Source organism: Aethalodelphis obliquidens, unplaced genomic scaffold (assembly GCF_003676395.1).
Source record: "Aethalodelphis obliquidens isolate GAN/ISIS:26980383/991018 unplaced genomic scaffold, ASM367639v1 scaffold8, whole genome shotgun sequence".
Lineage (NCBI taxonomy): Eukaryota > Metazoa > Chordata > Mammalia > Artiodactyla > Delphinidae > Aethalodelphis > Aethalodelphis obliquidens.
The window spans coordinates 4,966,123-4,983,663 of NW_020837952.1; the positions used below are offsets into that span (position 1 = coordinate 4,966,123).

Consider the following 17,541-nt stretch of genomic DNA (forward strand, 5'->3'; position numbering starts at 1 on the left):
TCTGCTAGTAAATGTTCCCAGGAGAATCCTTTGATTTCTCAGAGTCTGTTCCCTTGCTTGTGAAGTGAGGTGGTTGGTTCAGATGATTAAAAATTTAACCAAGATACTGCTGTGTCATGCTACATACGTCTAGGGATACAAGATGAATATGACATAGTCCCTGCCTCAAGAAGCTAACAATCTAACTTGGAAGATAAGGCACACATATGTGCACACATGTATACATAAACCCACAATTTATTGTACACAGTAAGCATTATAAAGGATGCAACATGCTCTACAGCCCTTTATATGGGTTAACGCTCACCTGACTGAAAGTGGATGGAAACCAGATGAAAGCTTCATGGAAGAGGTAGCATTTAAGCTGTCTTTCAGGATAACAGGGAGTTTGAGAAAGAGGAAAGTGACCAAAGATTCAGGGAAAGAAAGCAGAGATGGACAAAGGGAAAGGCCTGTAGATATGTAAGGACAGTAAAGCAGGGAAAGTATTTGGAAAATGACAAATAGTCCACTTTGGGTAGAGTGGGAATAATAAAAAACAAAGCTGAGAAAGTCGAGTCAGACTGTTTTCGAATTGGTAAATGGCAAAACCAGTCCTATGCTTAAGGATTAACCTGACAGCGGTTGGCAGAAGTAAATGCTAGAGGGTAGAGATGGGAGGCAGAAGACCAATTAAGAGGTTATTGCAATAGACCAGGTGGGTGGCAATGAGGACCTCAGCCAGCAAAGTGGCAGTGGAAACAGACAGCCCATTAGTCAAAATTTTAAAGCAGTACTGTAGGTTGCTATTGACCCAGTTCTCCAAGGTAACATGCCATCCCAGGTGAAAATTATTAAAAAGGAGCACTAGTTTGAATAAAGCTTTCCCAACTTAAGAGAATGAAGAATAAGTGAGCCCAGACCCGTGTTGAGCTTAGCACCATCACTAACCTCCAGGCCTTATACTTTCACCAAGGCATTCAGCCAATTGTGGAAAAGAAATATACACAGGAGACTCAAGAAACATCTTTTTAATACAGTATCTATTTGTCTTCCTTCTGTCAAACCCTGAGCTGACCCCTTTCCCCAGGCTGCCTGGGGAGGTACAGGAAAAGGAACATACAGGGCAGACAAGACACGGGAGAAAGAACTATGGGAGGTGGAAACGGCTCCTTCACATGGCGAAGAGGATGAGAAAGGCCACCATCAGGCAAAAGAGTCCCATGGCTTCCGAGAGGGCAAAGCCCAGAATGGCGTAGGAGAATAGCTGTTGCTTCAGAGAAGGGTTCCTGGGAGAAGGGGAGGAGAAAAGACTGAATCTCTAGTCCGCACAAAGAAAAGGACAATCATTAAAGGTGGACTCAGGGAGAATCCATCTCAAGCTCACATCTCACTTAATGAGATGACAACATCATGCCCCAATTCTTGCTCTGATACACCAAGGGCTCTACAGAGATGAATAAAGGGAGTGGACAATCCAAAATTCTGTAACACAGCCCAGGTACAAACACTACTGCCTCTACTGGATCACCCACATCTTCCTCATAACTTAAGACTCCTGGGTCTGGACACAACTATCCAGGGCTCAACCAGAATGGAAGAGGTGTCTGGAGTGGCAGGGCCTATCAGACCAGTGTTTCCAAACTGTAAGCAGCAGAACCCCGAAATACAAAATGCATAAATCTAAAGTGTAATTGTAAAAAAAGTGGGGGATTTGAAAGTCTTGTTTGATTGGTTTCCCCTTCATTCTCTAAGACAGTCTCTGGGGTATAGCCTCAGAACCCTAGGGCTTTATGTAAAACAATTAGAAAAACACTGTTCTTGTGGACAATGGAGGCAGAAGGACAAATAACTTCTCTCATTTCAAAATAGTCAAAAGATTTTGGGATACAAATGGTCTGTGAGGTTTAGATGATATGATTAAAAAATGGCATAAAGGATTCCCAACTTTGGAAGTCAGTATATAATTTCTATTTCCCTTACTCTGTCACCTCTGGAAGCCTTGATGGATAAACTAAAGCAATGCCAGCTTTTAACAGATTGTGGACACAAAAGTTTCTTATTTCATACAAATCCTTAAAAATAACCTTATTTCCCCAAGAACATTAAAAGAACTTGCAGGTCTCTAGAGGATTAATTTAGTTCTAACAGTGAATTGCCCAGAGTTGGTGGGGACCAAATAGTCCCAAGCATCAGGGAGCCATGGAGCTGGATGCAGAGGCAGTTTTCCCAGGAGTGATGGGGGAATTCCCAGGGATGGGGACAAATGGCAGTGAAGCCACTATGCTGACTGAAGCTCTAGACTGGGGGGAGGGTGGGGGAACGGGATGGGGACGATACTTTTTCTGTAAAAGGCCAGACAGCAAATATTTTACGCTTTGTGGGTCACATATGGTCTCTGTTACCTTTTTATTTTCATGACCCTTTAAAAATGTAAAACCCTTCTTAGCTCAGCTATACAAAACCAGGCTGTGGCCCAGATATGGACATCCTGCCTTAGTTTGCTGACTCCTACTCTAAACCAAAGCTGTCCAATAGAACTTTCCAAAATGGCAGCCACTAGTCACGTGTGGCCACTGAGCTACATTAAAAGTTACAAAATTTAAGTCTGTGTACTTTCAGTTAATTAAAATTTACATTCAAACAGCAATAGGTGGCTAGTGGCTACCGTATAGGATAGTGCAGCTCTAGAACCCCGTCTCTGCCCAGACCTTTGGAAACATATCAGAGAGCAAATGGTGGGCCCATCTTACCTGGCATAACCAATGATGAGGCTCCCAAACACAGTCCCAATTCCTGCCCCAGAGCCAGCCACCCCTACTGTGGCAGCCCCAGCTCCAATGAACTTGGCGGCTGTGTCAATGTCCCTTGAAATGACACTGGTTTGGAAACTGCGGCTAGGAATAAGTGAGGTGGTCAAGGGACGTGGGGCTGCCAAGCTGCTGTGGCTCTGTGAAGAAGTAGGTAGAAAATTTTTAGGAAACGCTTTTTTCACTTTGGAAACTTGTGTACCATTTAAGTCCTTTATGCTATCAAATCCCACTGCTTCTCCCCCATACAGAAAATCTTTTAACTCCCTGGAAAACTCCCTAAAATGCTGCCAAGCAGAACTTTTAAATGCAAGAGGTGGACGTCAAATACCTTCAAGATTCAGTTATGATCTAGAAATGTTAAGACTGAAGCCCTAGCCTGTTCTTGATGCCTTGAGAAGATCATCTTCCTGGGACTAAACACTCCCAACTCAAGTCAGTACAGTAAGTCAAGTAATGGCAGTTATCAGCAGCACACACGGACATGCGCTGCCAGTGGCAGAAGCTGGAACATTAGGGTACCATATATGGAGTCCTCAGCACTCCCCCTACTGGTTCTGTCAGGTAACCCTCCCCACCCAACCCCACCCCACCCCACCCCTCCCCCACAGGCCCAATTCCACTTATTACGAACCTCATCTGTCAGTGTCTCTGGTCGCTTCAGCACCACTGCAGACAGTGATCGGTTCAATAGTGGAGAGGTTCTCCTGATCTAGTGGGAATAACACAAGGCCAAGAAAGTCAAGGAAGGCTGTGGAGAGGAGTTTTAGAACCACCCCCAACTGTTACTCAGATGCCCCATTCATTTGCTAGAACTCAGAATCTCAAGAGAATCTGGAATTATTCTTTTACTTTTAAGCAAATTCTAGATTCAAGAACGGCACCATTTCTCTTGCTTCCTAGGCTTCTCCACTGATTTAAGGGAAGAAAGTCTACTTCCTTTTGGAAGGAATTACCTACCCTTGCTATTCCCTTTTACAGGCCTTGAGAACGGGAAGAAATTTAAGCCTCAGAAGCATTTACTTCGCTCAGCAAGAAATCTATACATATACTGGTAATGGCCAGCCCAAGGAAGCCAATGACTGGAACATCTTTCCCTGAACACACCCTTCTGGAAAATAGGCACAAAAATCCATGCTGAAAATTTACCCCATCCTGGTAGCCTTTTCTGACTAACTCCAAGCCAGTGTCTCCAAAGCAGACAACATGGTGGTTAACAGCCAGGGCTTTAGACAAATATAACTAGATTCAAATCTTATCTCTGTATCAGCTCTGTGATCTTAGGACAAGTCACTTAAATCTTTCTAAGTCTGCTTTCTCATCTATCAAATGGGAATAACATAGCTCAGGCTTGATTTGAGGAATAAATAAGATTATGTATACAAACTGGTAAACTCAGTGCCAGGCACGGTAAGTGTTCAATAAATAATAGCTACTAACAGCATCACTCCTTTTCACTTACGAGTGAATGAACCAATTGCCTCCACTATCTAATAATTTGTAATTTCTTCCATGCTGTTGCTTCTGAGTCATATATTTTCCCAATGTGTATTTTAGCTTCCCACCCAAATTTAAGCTTCCAGAAGGAACTCCTAGCTATGGCTCTCTGACACTCAGGACAAGATCCTGTAAACAGTGCATATTCAGTCCAACTTAGGATATTTAACTCATGTTTACCATTTCTGGTGGGGTTCCAGTTTACAAGAACACAGAGTTTCAGTCTAGAAATACCTGATCTTAGCCTAGGTTCTCATTTATACTCTTCTTCTAATATAGTTGGATGAGAGGAATTAACTGGCCTTCATGGGACACAAGGCAGGGAATGCCTGGGAAGCATTCATTCTCTCCTGTCAGGCTAGCACAGCAAAGGGCCCAGCTGTGAAGAACAAGGTCGGAGAAGGAAAAGACAAGATGCCTCTCCTTAAAAACTTTCCTGGAAAAGGCAGGTACTCACCAAGGAGGAGGTGGAGATGAACTTGGCGCAAGCGTACATTTTCAGGTGCTGAAGGGCCGTGGCAGGAGAGCTGCAATTACAGAAGCAGCATTGTCAAAATTGTCCTTGCTTACCAAAGGACATCCTTATTAGCAGAAAAGGTGCTCTGGAAAATTTAAATGGCCCAGAGAGCAGTGACTGACCTCAAGTCTCAGCAGAGATGGAATTAGAACCCTGAAGTCAGGATTTCCTCCACACAGCTTCTAAGATTTCCTTATAATCAAGTGACTTCTCCTGGTCTGAACAAGAAGCCCCTTGGTCCCAGCTTTAAGACCTGTTATCCCAGACTTCCCTGGTGGCACAGTGGTTAAGAATTCTCCTGCCAACGCAGGGGACATAGGTTCAAGCCCTGGTCCGGGAAGATCCCACATGCCGCTGAGCAACTAAGCCCGTGCACTAAGCAACTAAGCCCTACTGAGCCTGTGCTCTAGAGCCCGCGAGCCACAACTACTGAGACCGTGTGCCACAATTACTGAAGCCCGTGCACCTAGAGCCCGTGCTCCGCAACAGAAAAGCCACTGCAATGAGAAGCCCGCGCACCACAACAAAGTGTAGCACCCGCTTGCCACAACTAGACAAAGCCTGCACGCCCCGCGAGGACCCAATGCAGCCAAAAATAAATAAATTAATTAAACGAGAGAGAGAGAGAGAGAGAGAGAGAGAGAGAGAGAGAGAGAGAGAGAGAGAAGACCTGTTATCCCTTTCCACAGACTCCTGCTGGGGTTGTCAGATGAATTTCCCCAGTATCTTTTGCCTAAGTTTCCCTCAGTCTCTTACTCAAAAGGAACTCTTCTCAAGGCTTCATTGGGCCTCAAAATGTTGCCCTTTAAAGACTCTTGGGGGAATTCCCTGGCGGTCCAGTAGTCAGGACTCTGAGCTTCCACCGCAGGGGGCACGGGTTCAATTGCTGGTCAGGGAACTAAGATCCCGAATGCCATGAGCTGCGGCCAAAAAAAAAAAAAAAAAAAGAAAACTTAAAAAATGCGTACTCTTGGGTCCCACCTTAGACTTTAGACTTTCCAGGTCAAGATCTCTGGGAATAAGGCCCAAGTACCCTCTATTTCAATGAAGCTTCTCAAATGATTCTTAGGTACATAGCATGTTCTTAAAAACAGTCTTGAAACTATGGTAGTGGTACAGCCAGGACTTGAACTCTTCTCACTCTTTTTTCTTTTCTCACTCTTAATGCTTTCTAATATGCTACAGGTTGAAACACTCAGTGATTACTTAGTCCTGTTAAATGACACTTCCTTGAATGAGCTGGACTAATACTTTTCCAGATTACACTTCTGAATGCAGAATCTTAGTTACTCTTATATTAACGGATGTCTTCAACTCCTGTTCTGTCTAGAACTCTGATTTCTGCCCATACCCTAACTCTAACCCAATTGTGCTGCCAGACTATTCAGGTTTTCTTGGGTCAAAAATCCAAAATTTCGGGCTTCCCTGGTGGCGCAGTGGTTGAGAGTCCGTCTGCCGATGCAGGGGACACAGGTTCGTGCCCCGGTCCGGGAGGATCCCACATGCCACAGAGCGGCTAGGCCCGTGAGCCATGGCCACTGAGCCTGTGCGTCCAGAGCCTGTGCTCCGCAACGGGAGAGGCCACAACAGTGAGAGGCCCGCGTATCACAAAAAAAAAAAAAAAAAAAAAAAAATCCAAAATTTCTTTAAAGCTTTAAAAAAGGGAAGACTTTTTTTTCCCAAGGCAACAAAACCTCAATATCATCATTTGTAAAATGTAGTTCTTAGGTGGATTAAATGAAATAACATATGGAAAGTGCCTGATGTGGCACTGAAGGGAGCCTGCATGAAGTGGCGACCCCTCCGCTGGCCACCTAACCTTGGCCAAGTCTGCACTTGTTAACCAATATCACCTTGGGCAACAGCACTACCCAGATTCATGGGTTTCTTCCTCAGTGTAGATGGGCCAAGGAGTTACAGGGCTGCTACTTAACCATTCCCTTTCTTAACCTTCTTTCCCTCTCGTGGGCAGAGTCCGGGGACTCCCGGTAAACCCTTGACAGGAAAGCTGGCCGGTTGGTACTACCCCATGCTGGCACCACCCCTTTTCAGGCCTCCTGCCTCTAACGGAAAACCTCAGTGTCAGCCCACGACTTGTGCTTTTCCCAACTTCACCGCAGTGGAAGGAAAAGAACGGCGCTGAGACAATCAGTGGTTCCAAGGAAACCGGCCTCTTTTCTGCTATTGCTCTCCCAGGCCACAGTCTGAATGGAGGGGGTGTTTTGGCTGTTCTGTTCATTTCTACCACTTTCAAGGTTTACTTTTTAAATCGAGAGGTGCTGACTAGAGGGGGTGGTGTCTTGAGACGATCCACAATCTCCATTGTTCGGCACCTGAAGTCCTGGGGCCAAAAATCTAGAGGTTTCGGAATAAGAAAGGCACGAATCAGGATGTGAAGAGAAAGCAGAGATAGGAGGGGAGAGTTTGGGGGTTGGGACAGCTCTGAAAGGGCAAGAGAATGAGAAAAGAGCGTTTGTAAAGGATGAGTCGGGACAGGTGAAACGAGCACCCCGGCATTTGACTTTCGCCAGCTCCAAGGCACGCTCCCCCAACCCACGAGACATCCAAGATGGCGCCAGGCCCGCGCGGTTGGAGGTCACAGGCACGCGGAAGGGGCAGCCCTAAAGCACGGGGATACGGAGGGTAAGGGAAGGCGTGAGGACCCGGGTGGGAGCATGCAAGGTAAGGCTCTCAGAGCATTGGCGCGAGGTGGGGCGCCTCGGGCGCGCGCGTGCGCGGCGCGAGGCGGGAGCGAGGGCCCAAGGCCTTACCTGCTCCCAGGGCCGAGAAGACAAGAGAGAGGCGGGGAGAGGGCGGGAATAGCGAAAGGAAGGCTGTGCTCATGCGCGGCCCGGACCAACGAGTCGCTCTGCCAAGGATAGAGTGATTGCAAAGTTGAGGGTCGGCCCAGGCGCCACAGCGCCGCCTGCCAGCTCTGTGGCGACATTCGGCCAGTCATTCCACCTGGCGTTTGAGAGGAGAAACTGCAGGCGGAGCCGACCGTGTGCAGAAATGAGGGCACTCCGCAGTGTAAGCCGATCCGTAACGTGGCCTGCCGTTTGCTCTGCACGGTATTTGGGATCTTGGATTTGCTTCCCTTTTTCAAGCATGCGCAGTCACATTAAAAAAACAAAACAAAACACAAACAAATAAACAAAACTACCCAGAATTTTGGTGTTAAATAGCATGCAATCAAGATTGGGGTTCAGTGTCCAAAATGTATCAGGAGGAAAATGAAGTCACGGGATTCCTTCTGTTGCCGCGGACCCTGGCTTTATGGATGGGAAACCCGTTCAACGGGCGAATAGTCAGCAAAATGCCCCAGCTGCCTCTTGTGGTTTCGCCTTTATTTCCCTCTCCTTCTTTCTTATTCTAGTGATCAGCTAGGAGAAAACCAGCATCAGCGAACGAGAAGATACGGGCTAAAGATGATTAGGACTCAAGCGCCCTGACCCTAAGCCTTCTTTCCTGAGTCATGAGACAGTCAAGGAATAATGGGCATCAGTGACCTGAGGTGAGGTTGCGAGATCACGTCAAGCATGCCTGTGCCTCCGCCCAGGTTTTATTTACACGAGTTGAGAGAAGCAGCCCCCACAGGAGGTGCTCTTATGGAGGCCCCTCGGCTTCTCCCTCGTGTCCTTTTGCTCGTCCTTTCCCCAATGGGAGGAAGTAGGGGGCTTCCTGGCCCTCACCTCTTATTCTTGGCTGCTTTATCTCCCACATAGGGTCTGACCGACCCCTTTGGAGAGAGGTCGGTACCCACGTCCCCTCATGTCCAAACCTCGGCCGTCCCGGCATCGTATTTGAACGCAGCACAAGAAAGACGGGGAAAGCTCACCAAACCCCCATAAAAAATAAAAAATAAAAAGAAGGCTGTGGCTGTAAATAAAGCCAAATCCGCCACCCTCTGAGGGCCCGTTTGTCCTCCCCTCCTTGTCCCCGTCCTTCCCGCCGCCCCCTCCCGGCTCCCGGGCCCCGCGGCGCCCCGGCCCCGAGCTCCTCCATTTAATCGGATTTGGGAGAAGGGGAGGATAAATCACGGCAGCAGCTTTACGGTCCCGGAGGAGAGGCGAGCTGCAGCCAGGCACACCCCGGCCGGCGATAAAAACCGCCGCTGAAAGCCCACGGAGCAATTTCCCGGGACCCCGAGCGACGCCATTACAGGAATGTAATTTTGCCCGGATGAGGCCCCGAGTTTAATTATCCTCGCGGAGGAATTTCAATGCGGCCAATCCATCTTGCAGGCGGGCGGCAGAGGGATTTATATGGGCCTGTTATTTCACACCGATCCTCCATCTGCATTTTTATGGCCCTGAACTCCTGAAAGGGAGGGGAAGGAGTGGGGAGAAATCGGAGAAGCAGGCGAGGAGAGACGGGTGGGAGACTTCCCTCCTTTCCTAAATCCACGATCCCAGGCCGATGAGGATTCTCACTGGTTCCCCTGAAATGCCCAGATCTCCCTCCAGTTCCAGTTGTTGACTTGGGGTGGGGTTGGGGGTAGGTGAGGAATGGAGCTGGGATCCTTGGGAATCAATCAACAGGTATTTACCAAGTACCAAGCGGTGCCAGGCACAGGGTAAGATGCTCAGACGAGAACGGAAAGACAGACTAGCAAGAATATCTCAAGTCCCCAGACACCCCCACCCCGCCCACACTGAATTCCTTTTAGCTCTCGGCTTCATATCCTCCGAGGCAAAAAGTCCACAGTTCTTAAGAGGCACCACCACCCACCAGTTGTTGCAGCTGTTTATGGCGACAATTTAGGCCACGCTCAGATATCGCTAACAATCCAAAGGAGAATTGGAGAAGGGGCCCGTGGCACAGTCGGCAATGCTTATTTCTCCCTTACCTCCCTGCATTGGTGGGCTCTGGATTCACATACCTGGTTTCCCAAATCGCTGTGTGACCTTGGGCAAGCTGTTTAATCCCTCTATATCGATCTTCTTTTATGTAAGTTGGGAATAATAATAGTGCCTACTCTGCAGCGAATATTGGGATAATATACGTGAAGCTTTTAGCAAGGGGCTTGGAACTCAGTAAGAGTTCAATAAATGCTAGTAATAGTAATAATAATAGTTTTTTGGTTGGTAGTGGTAGTAGTGTTATAGTTGGGAGCTTTGCAGCTCAATTCTGCTCTGCTCCCTAGAGACTTTATTGCAAGCTTCTTGCAATGATAGCTCCTGAAAGAGACTCAACTATCACTTACTGAACTTTTTTACCTACGTAAATCACACAAAAGAAGTTATTTGACAGGTTAGTGGGTGGAGATCTGTGGGGAGGGCTGAGAATCCTGGGGACTGTTGCTACCAGGTTCGAAAATAGAAATTAAATCGGTAGGCATGAGACTACAGAAAGTGGTTGGAGGTATGTGTGGAGGGGTGAATTTGAAGACAACAAAATGTGATCCAAGAGAACATTAGCTAAGGGTCTAGGGATCTTCTTAACTAAGGGCTTGGGAAAGGGTCCTTCCTTCATTTCACTGAGGGAAAACTGGGGTCCAGGAAGGAAAGGGTGTGGAGCCAGAATTATCCTTTCCAATCAATCCCTTTCTTTTCCTACCAGACCATGTAACAAGGTTGGCCTGATTGGCCAGTTTTCCTAATGACTGTTAGTGGCAGATTCTGACTGGGTAGCAGCCTCCCTGCACGGTGATGAAGAAATGAGATTGATCTTTTCTTTCTTAGGATTGGTTAACAACCCTGGGGGTGGGGGTGGGCAGAGACTCATTTTAATTGACTGGATAGGCTAGGAGGGAGGTCCAGCACCTCTCATGTAGAAATTCTGAGAGTTCTTTTCCACAAAGGTCACCAAGAAAGAGTCTTGATTGGCTTATGCATGTTTGTCTTTGGACTAGAAACACAATAGCTTAGAGAAGAAAAATGAAGAGAATCATGCAGGCAGGCTACAGTTCAATTTGAAACCCAAACAGAGAGAGGGATTCACAGAGAAACAGAAGAGTGATAAAAAGAGGGAGACTAGGACACAGAGAAACGAAAGAAAAAAAATCGCCAGAGAGAAGAGGAAGGATTTGAATAATTTGTTTTTCATTCCTGATGGTTTAAGAGGAGACTACTTTGTGACGCATTTTGTCAAATGCACATGTTGCCAGATGCACGGAAAGAACAGCTGTCTTGGAGGTAGGAGACTAGGAATCTGGTCCCAGCCCTGCTACTAACTAGCTGAGTAACTATGCAAGTTACTTCATCTCTCAAAGTTTCAGTGTCCTCATTTGGAAAAATGAGGGGGAGAAGTAGGTGATCCCTAAGATTCCATCCAATATTAACATTCTAGCATTCTCTTTCTGACAAACAGTTTTGTACAATTTGAAGTGGTAACTTTGCACTGCCAATAAGGACTATTCTTGGGTCCTGTGCTCCTCTATTTATTTGTACTTGTTAATTTCAAGCTTCTGGGGCTGGTGGGCACTGACTGAAGGATTTTTCTACTTTCTCTTGCTAAATCAGTTCCCCAGGACAGCATGACAGTGAGCCATCAGTAAGCCTCCCTACTCCTGGAGAAAGAAAACAGTAGATGGAGGAAGAAAAAGGGTCATTAGTATCCAGGATTGCAAGAGAGGAATCAGTGGGAGGGTTGGTGACAGAAGGATGGCCAAACAAGTTTTTACTGGGAAGAACCTAGACAAAACAGAAAATAAAAGTCATTGTGATATGTTGTGAAGACCTAAGGACAGCAAGTTAGAGATCTGAATCTAGATTTGGGACTGTTCTTTGTTTTGAAAAATTTTATTTATTTACTTATTATTTTTGGCTGTGTTGGGTCACTGTTGCTGCGCGCGTGCTTCTCTAGTTGTGGTGAGCAGGGGCTACTCTTCGTTGTAGTGTGTGGGCTTCTCATTGCAGTGGCTTCTCTTGTTGCGGAGCATGGGCTCTAGGCGCACGGGCTTCAGTAGTTGTGGCTCGCGGCTCAGCAGTTGTGGCTCACCGGCTCTAGAGCACAGGCTCAGTAGTTGTGGTGCGCGGGCTTAGTTGCTCCGTGGCATGTGGGATCTTCCCAGATCAGGGCTCGAACCCGTGTCCCCTACGTTGGCAGGCGGATTCTTAACCATTGCGCCACCAGGGAAGTCCCTAGATTTGGGATTATTCTTAATTAATTATGTGACTGAAAAAATCCCTTCACCTCTCCGGACTTCAGTTTTCTCAACTGCAACTTGTAGGAAAACACTAGATAATTACTGAATTCTCTTTCACCTTTAAATATAAATGACATAGATCTATTCTTCCTGGTTTGCCCTGTCTCCTGTGACTTCAAGTAATCAACCAATATTAACTGAGCATCTACTGTACTATGTGCGAGGTATTGTACTACGTATTGTGAAAGGGAATAAAAAAGGAGAAAGGACAATCCCTTGTCTTTATAAATTTATAATCAGTAGGAAAGACATATATATATATATATAACTATAATATGCAGCAAGATTTAATAGGTTATATGGGTTATAGGGGTTGAGGAAGCAGTATGACTTCCAGCTAGAATGATCCAGGGGCACCATGATTAAAAAGTAGGTTTTTTTCTTCTGTTAAAAAAATTGCATTCTTTTATGAATCACATAAAGGAATGCAATTAATGCATATCATTTATTCAACAGATATTTTTGGAGATCCTACTACGTGCCAGGGGCTGTTCTGGGTGCTGGAAACACAGATGTGAATAAAATAAGACAAAATCCTTGCCTCCTCAGAGCTGACATTTTATATAAATTATGAAGCATAATAATAAAATGGGCATCCATTAAACAACCCCCAGTTTAAGAAAAGAAAAAAATTACTAATACCGCTGAGGGGGGGCTTCCCTGGTTGTCCAGTCGTTAAGAATCCGCCTTCCAATGCAGGGGATGAGGGTTCGACCCCTGGTCGGGGAACTAACATCCCACATGATGCAGGGCAACTAAGTCTGCGCACTCAAAAGCGCAGGCCACAACTAGAGAGAAGCCTGCAAGCCACAGCGACAAACCCGCGTGCGGCAACTAAGACCCGACGCAATCAAAAAAATACCACCGAGGGGCCCCGCGTGCATCTCTCCTATAGTAATCCTTGAATTTTATGTTTATCATTTCAAGATTTTTCCTCAGATTTTTACCATATTGCTTATTTTGGTCTTTTTTTTTCTACCATTCTAAAAATGATATAATATTGTTTGTATACTTCTTTACTTGCTCATTTCACTCAACATTATGTTTCTAAGATTCATTCAAGTTTAGGTAGGTAGCTATAGTTTATTCATTTTCATTGATGTATAATAGCCCACCAATTTGTTGATTAATTCCCCTGTTAATGAGTATTTAGGATTGTTTCCAGCTTTTTACCTTTACAAACAATGTTGCTCAGAGCATTTCTCCTGGTATACATAGGCAAGAGTTTCTTCAGGGTACATATATAGGAATTGCTGGGTTGTAGCACATGAATTTTTCAACTTTTCTGGATAATGGCAAATTGTTTTCCAATATAAGAGTTTATAAGAGTTCGGGCTGCTACCCTATCCTTACCAGCTTTGGTATTTAGTCAATCTGTTGGATGTAAAATGGTGGTTTGAATTTATATTTAATTATATTTGCCTGATTATTCACAAGGCTGAGCATCTTTTCATATATTTATTGGCCACTCATGCTTCTTTTTCTGTGAAGTGCCTATTCATGTATGTCTTTTGCCCCATTTTCCTATTGGGTTATTTGTCATGTCCCTATGGATTTTAAGGAATTAACAAATATATATAGCCTAGTCTTGATTCTTTGTCAGTGGCAGCTATCTCCTTCCAGTTTTTAGAGGGGTTGGGATTTTAGTAGAGGCTTAAAGGATGGATAATTTCAGTTCCAGCTCAGACTCTTCAATTAGTTGGATTAATTAATTCTTAATTAATTCATCAAATATTTATTGAATGTCTAGCCAGACATCATGCTAGACTCTGAGAATACAAATATATCCCACATTGGCTCACCCCTTAACCACTTCCAAGATCTAGCTGGGTCCAAGTCACCGACATCTCCTGCTGGACCACTACAATGGCCTCCTAGCTGTTCTACCTATTCCAGTTTAGTCTTGCCAAGGTCTGCTCTCCACCCAGTAAGTAGTTAAAGTGATCTTTTAAAATGTAGATCAGATCATGTAACTTAAAACCTCCCAATGGTTTTCCAGTTCTCATAGAAAAAAATTCCAGGGTTCAGCTACATGGGGTTTTGATCCTCAGTCACACTAGACTTGTTCCCACTCAGGACCTTTGCTGTTTCCTCTGCCTAGATCAGTCTTCTCCCAGATCATGCTCACTCTTTCATTTCATCTAGATCTCATCTCAAATATCACCTCCTTAGAGAGGCCTTTCCTGAGCACCTGATCTAAATAGCCACCACTTTCCCTTCTTTATCTCATTATCCTCCTTCATTTTTCTTTTTAGCACTATCATAGCTTTATTGGTATTTCTTATTGCTTTTTTCCCCACTAGAAGATAAGCTCCACTAGTGCAGAGACCTTGTCACCACTGTATCCTCAGCATTCAGAAAAGCGCCTGGCACATAATAGGCTCTCAATAGAAATTTTGTGAATGATTGAACAGTGAATCAGATAGAGTCCTTGCCCTTAAAAGGCAAATAATTTCAACACATTTCAATAGTGTTATAAGATGGGTAAGCACTGGTTGCTGTGGGAACGAATAGGAAGGGCATGTATCCCAGTCCTGAGAACTAGTAGTCAAGGAAGGCTTCCAGGAAGAGGTGACATTTACAAGAAACTTAAAGGACCTGTATAGGAAGGGAATGGAAGGATGTTCCATAGAGAAGGAGTAGTAAGTACAAAGCTTGAAGAGAGGGATAAAGTGGTGTCTTCCACAAAGGGCAAGTAATTCATTGCGGTCAGAATGAACAGTCGTGGGTGCAGCAGGGTGCAGAGACTGGTGGTTAGTGGCTAGATCCTGAAGGATCTTGAGCATCAAACTAAGGAGTTTGGATTTTATCCAGAAAGCATCCAGGAGCCATTTAACCAGGAGAATGAGAAGCTCAGATTTGCACTTTTTTTTTTTCCCAGGAGGGGATGTGCTGAGAAATTAGTTTGAACTCTCCAAATGCTTTCACAAACGCAGGGGTCAGACTCTGGGTCACGAACATTCTTCCTAGTTTTACTTAGTTATTTATTTTTTAATATCAGATTTGCATTTTACAAAGATCATTGTAGGTCTAGTGTGGAGAATGGATGAGAGGGGGCAGGATTGGGGGTATGGAGCGCCATAAGGGGCTGTCGTCAGAATCCAGGTGGGAGATGGTGGTGGCCTGAGCTCTGAGGTGATGGTGGTGATGGGGAGAAGTAGAGAGCTCAAGAGGTTTAGAAGGAATAACCAGTGGGCCTCAGTGATTGTTGTGGGGGATGAAGGAGAAGAGAACTGTGAAGATGGTGCTCAGTTCTCTGGCCAGGGTCACTGAGTGGTGCGATTCTCTGGTTGGAAAAGGGTCAGAGGGTTAGAGTGAGATGAGCAGCCCCACCCCCTAATATTCGTGGGGCCCAAGGCAAGATAAAAAAATAGAGCCGACATACCAAATGTCTAAATATGTATAAGTTACAAATCAAAGCTAACAAACTGTTACATAAAACGTGTTCTACCCTGTTATCTTGACAAATATATCAATATCAGCTGGGAGACTTATATTTAGAATCCTGGGACTCTTCCAGCCCCAAGTCTGACCCTCAGATTCTCTTGCCATTCCTGGCTCTGTCCCACTACCTGAGGGGCCTCACACCAAGGAGCGTGCTTGGGGCAGCCTCACATTTGAACTCCACCCCAACAGGGCTGATGGTGTGCTCTCTGGCAGCTCCTTCTGTACTTTCAGGAAATCGGACCCCAGGAAGAGGTCCCAGAAGTGGGCTTGGCGCTGCTTGGCAGCACCCTCTGGCAACTGGAGCATGGTCTAGGAGTAGGGAGGCATGAGCTCTAGGTAGGCACATCCCCTTGGCCTTGAGTTATCCTCCCTCTGCAGAAGGAAGAGGCCCTCTAAAATAGGTGCCCAGGGTAGAGGTCCCTCTTGCCGGGTCTAAGGACATGGACTCTGAAATCAGATAGACTGGGTTCAAATCCCTATTCTGATATTTATTTACTCTTCTTTGAACCTGGGCAAACTCTCTGAGCCTGTTTGCTTTCTTGTAAAACGGCAATAATAATATCTACCTCATAGGGTTATTGTGAGAATTAAATAAGCTAATATGTGCAAAGCACCTGCCATTTATTTTTATTTTATTTTTATTATTATTTTTAAAATTTATTCTTAGCTGCATTGGATCTTTGTTGCTGTGCGCGGGCTTTCTCTAGTTGTGGCGAGCAGGGGCTACTCTTCGTTGCAGTGCGCGGGCTTCTAATTGCGGTGGCTTCTCTTGTTGAGGAGTGCCGGCTCTAGGCACGCGGGCTTCAGTAGTTGTGGCACAAGGGCTGCTCAGTAGTTGTGGCTTGGGGGCTCTAGAACACAGGCTCAGTAGTTGTGACGCACAGGCTTAGTTGCCCTGCGGCATGTGGGATCTTCCCGGACCAGGGCTCGAACCCGTGTCCCCTGCATTGGCAGGTGGATTCTTAACCACAGGGCCACCGGGGAAGTCCAAGCACCTGGTATTTAATAACCACTGCTCAGTTTACATTGTTTTTCTTCCCACTCACCACCATGTTTCCCTCAAAGTAACCATGGAGGCTGGGGAAAAATATGAAGTTTGTTTCAGGTAAATTTTTCTGGGAGGAGTGGGTCCAGGAAAAATGAGTTTATAAAGGAAACAGTAATAATCTAGGCAACAGTAATCCCAGCACAGCCTGGGGCCATATGGGAGAAAGAGGGAGAGTAAATTGTCTTGTATGCAGATGAATGAGTAATGGTAATAGCGTAATTGCTTTTACAATCTGTTTGTTTTGCTGAGGGTAGTAGCTGGTTACTGTTTTGATTCTTGCTTTTCAGGTTAAGATACAGCAAGAAGGTGTGAATAATCTAAAAGAATAGAAAATCCAAACATAATTTCTTGGGGACCAGGAACATGGTCAAAGAAACACATGGTTGCAAACAGATGGATTCTGTCTTGCAAACACAGAGACTGGCCCTGTTATTAAGCTGATCTTGTATTGTTGCTTAACGTGTGTAGATTCTTACCACGCGCTGTCACTCTTGCTACTCCTGCAACTGGAATGCCCTTTCTCTCCTTCTCAGCCATTCCAAATTCTACTCTTTATTTCAGGCTCACTCCTTCCATGGTAAGCATCCTTGCCCACAACCCTCCCCAGTTCTTCTGAGCTCTTCCTAGTCTATAACACCTAGAACTTATTCATGGTCTTAACACGTATACTGTCTCATATTGTTCTCTTATCCTTTAAAATTTTTTTTAAAAAATTAATTAATTAATTTATTTTTGGCTGCATTGGGTCTTCGTTGCTGTGCACGGGCTTTCTCTAGTTGTGGTGAGTGGGGGCTATTCTTCATTGCAGTGCACGGGCTTCTCATTGTGGTGGCTTCTCTTGTTGCGGAGCACGGGCTCTAGGCACGCGGGCTTCAGTAGTTGTGGCTCACGGGCTCTAGAGTGCAGGCTTAATAGTTGTGGCGCACGGGCTTAGTTGCTTCGTGACATGTGGGATCTTCCTGGACCAGGGCTGGAACCCGTGTCCCCTGCACTGGCAGGTGGATTCTTAACCACTGCGCCACCAGGGAAGGCCCATCCTTTTTAAATTTAAAAAATATATATTTATTTATTTTTTTTGGTGGAGCGGCATGTG

The 17,541-nt window shown here is 45.5% G+C and overlaps 1 protein-coding gene and 1 long non-coding RNA gene across 3 annotated transcripts; one reads left to right on the plus strand and one right to left on the minus strand.

The window, feature by feature from the left end:
• Positions 1-994: 994 nt before the first annotated feature.
• Positions 995-7,601, minus strand: ATP5MC2 (ATP synthase membrane subunit c locus 2). 2 transcript variants are annotated; one of them, XM_027106488.1, is made up of 5 exons: positions 7,575-7,601; positions 4,744-4,813; positions 3,424-3,501; positions 2,733-2,929; positions 995-1,268 (listed from the first exon to the last, which is right to left on the minus strand). In XM_027106488.1, the coding sequence occupies exons 2-5, from the start codon at positions 4,780-4,782 to the stop codon at positions 1,154-1,156; spliced, it is 429 nt and encodes a 142-aa protein (XP_026962289.1). In that variant the 5' UTR covers positions 4,783-4,813; positions 7,575-7,601; the 3' UTR covers positions 995-1,153. The 2 variants fall into 2 exon arrangements, with proteins under 2 accessions (XP_026962289.1, XP_026962290.1); XM_027106489.1 differs by lacking the exon at positions 7,575-7,601 and adding an exon at positions 4,926-5,081.
• On the plus strand, positions 7,127-12,563 carry LOC113620527 (uncharacterized). The gene is made up of 3 exons (XR_003432805.1): positions 7,127-7,446; positions 8,180-8,317; positions 12,410-12,563. It is a non-coding gene; the product is annotated as an uncharacterized LOC113620527 (long non-coding RNA).
• The last annotated feature ends 4,978 nt before the right edge of the window (positions 12,564-17,541 follow it).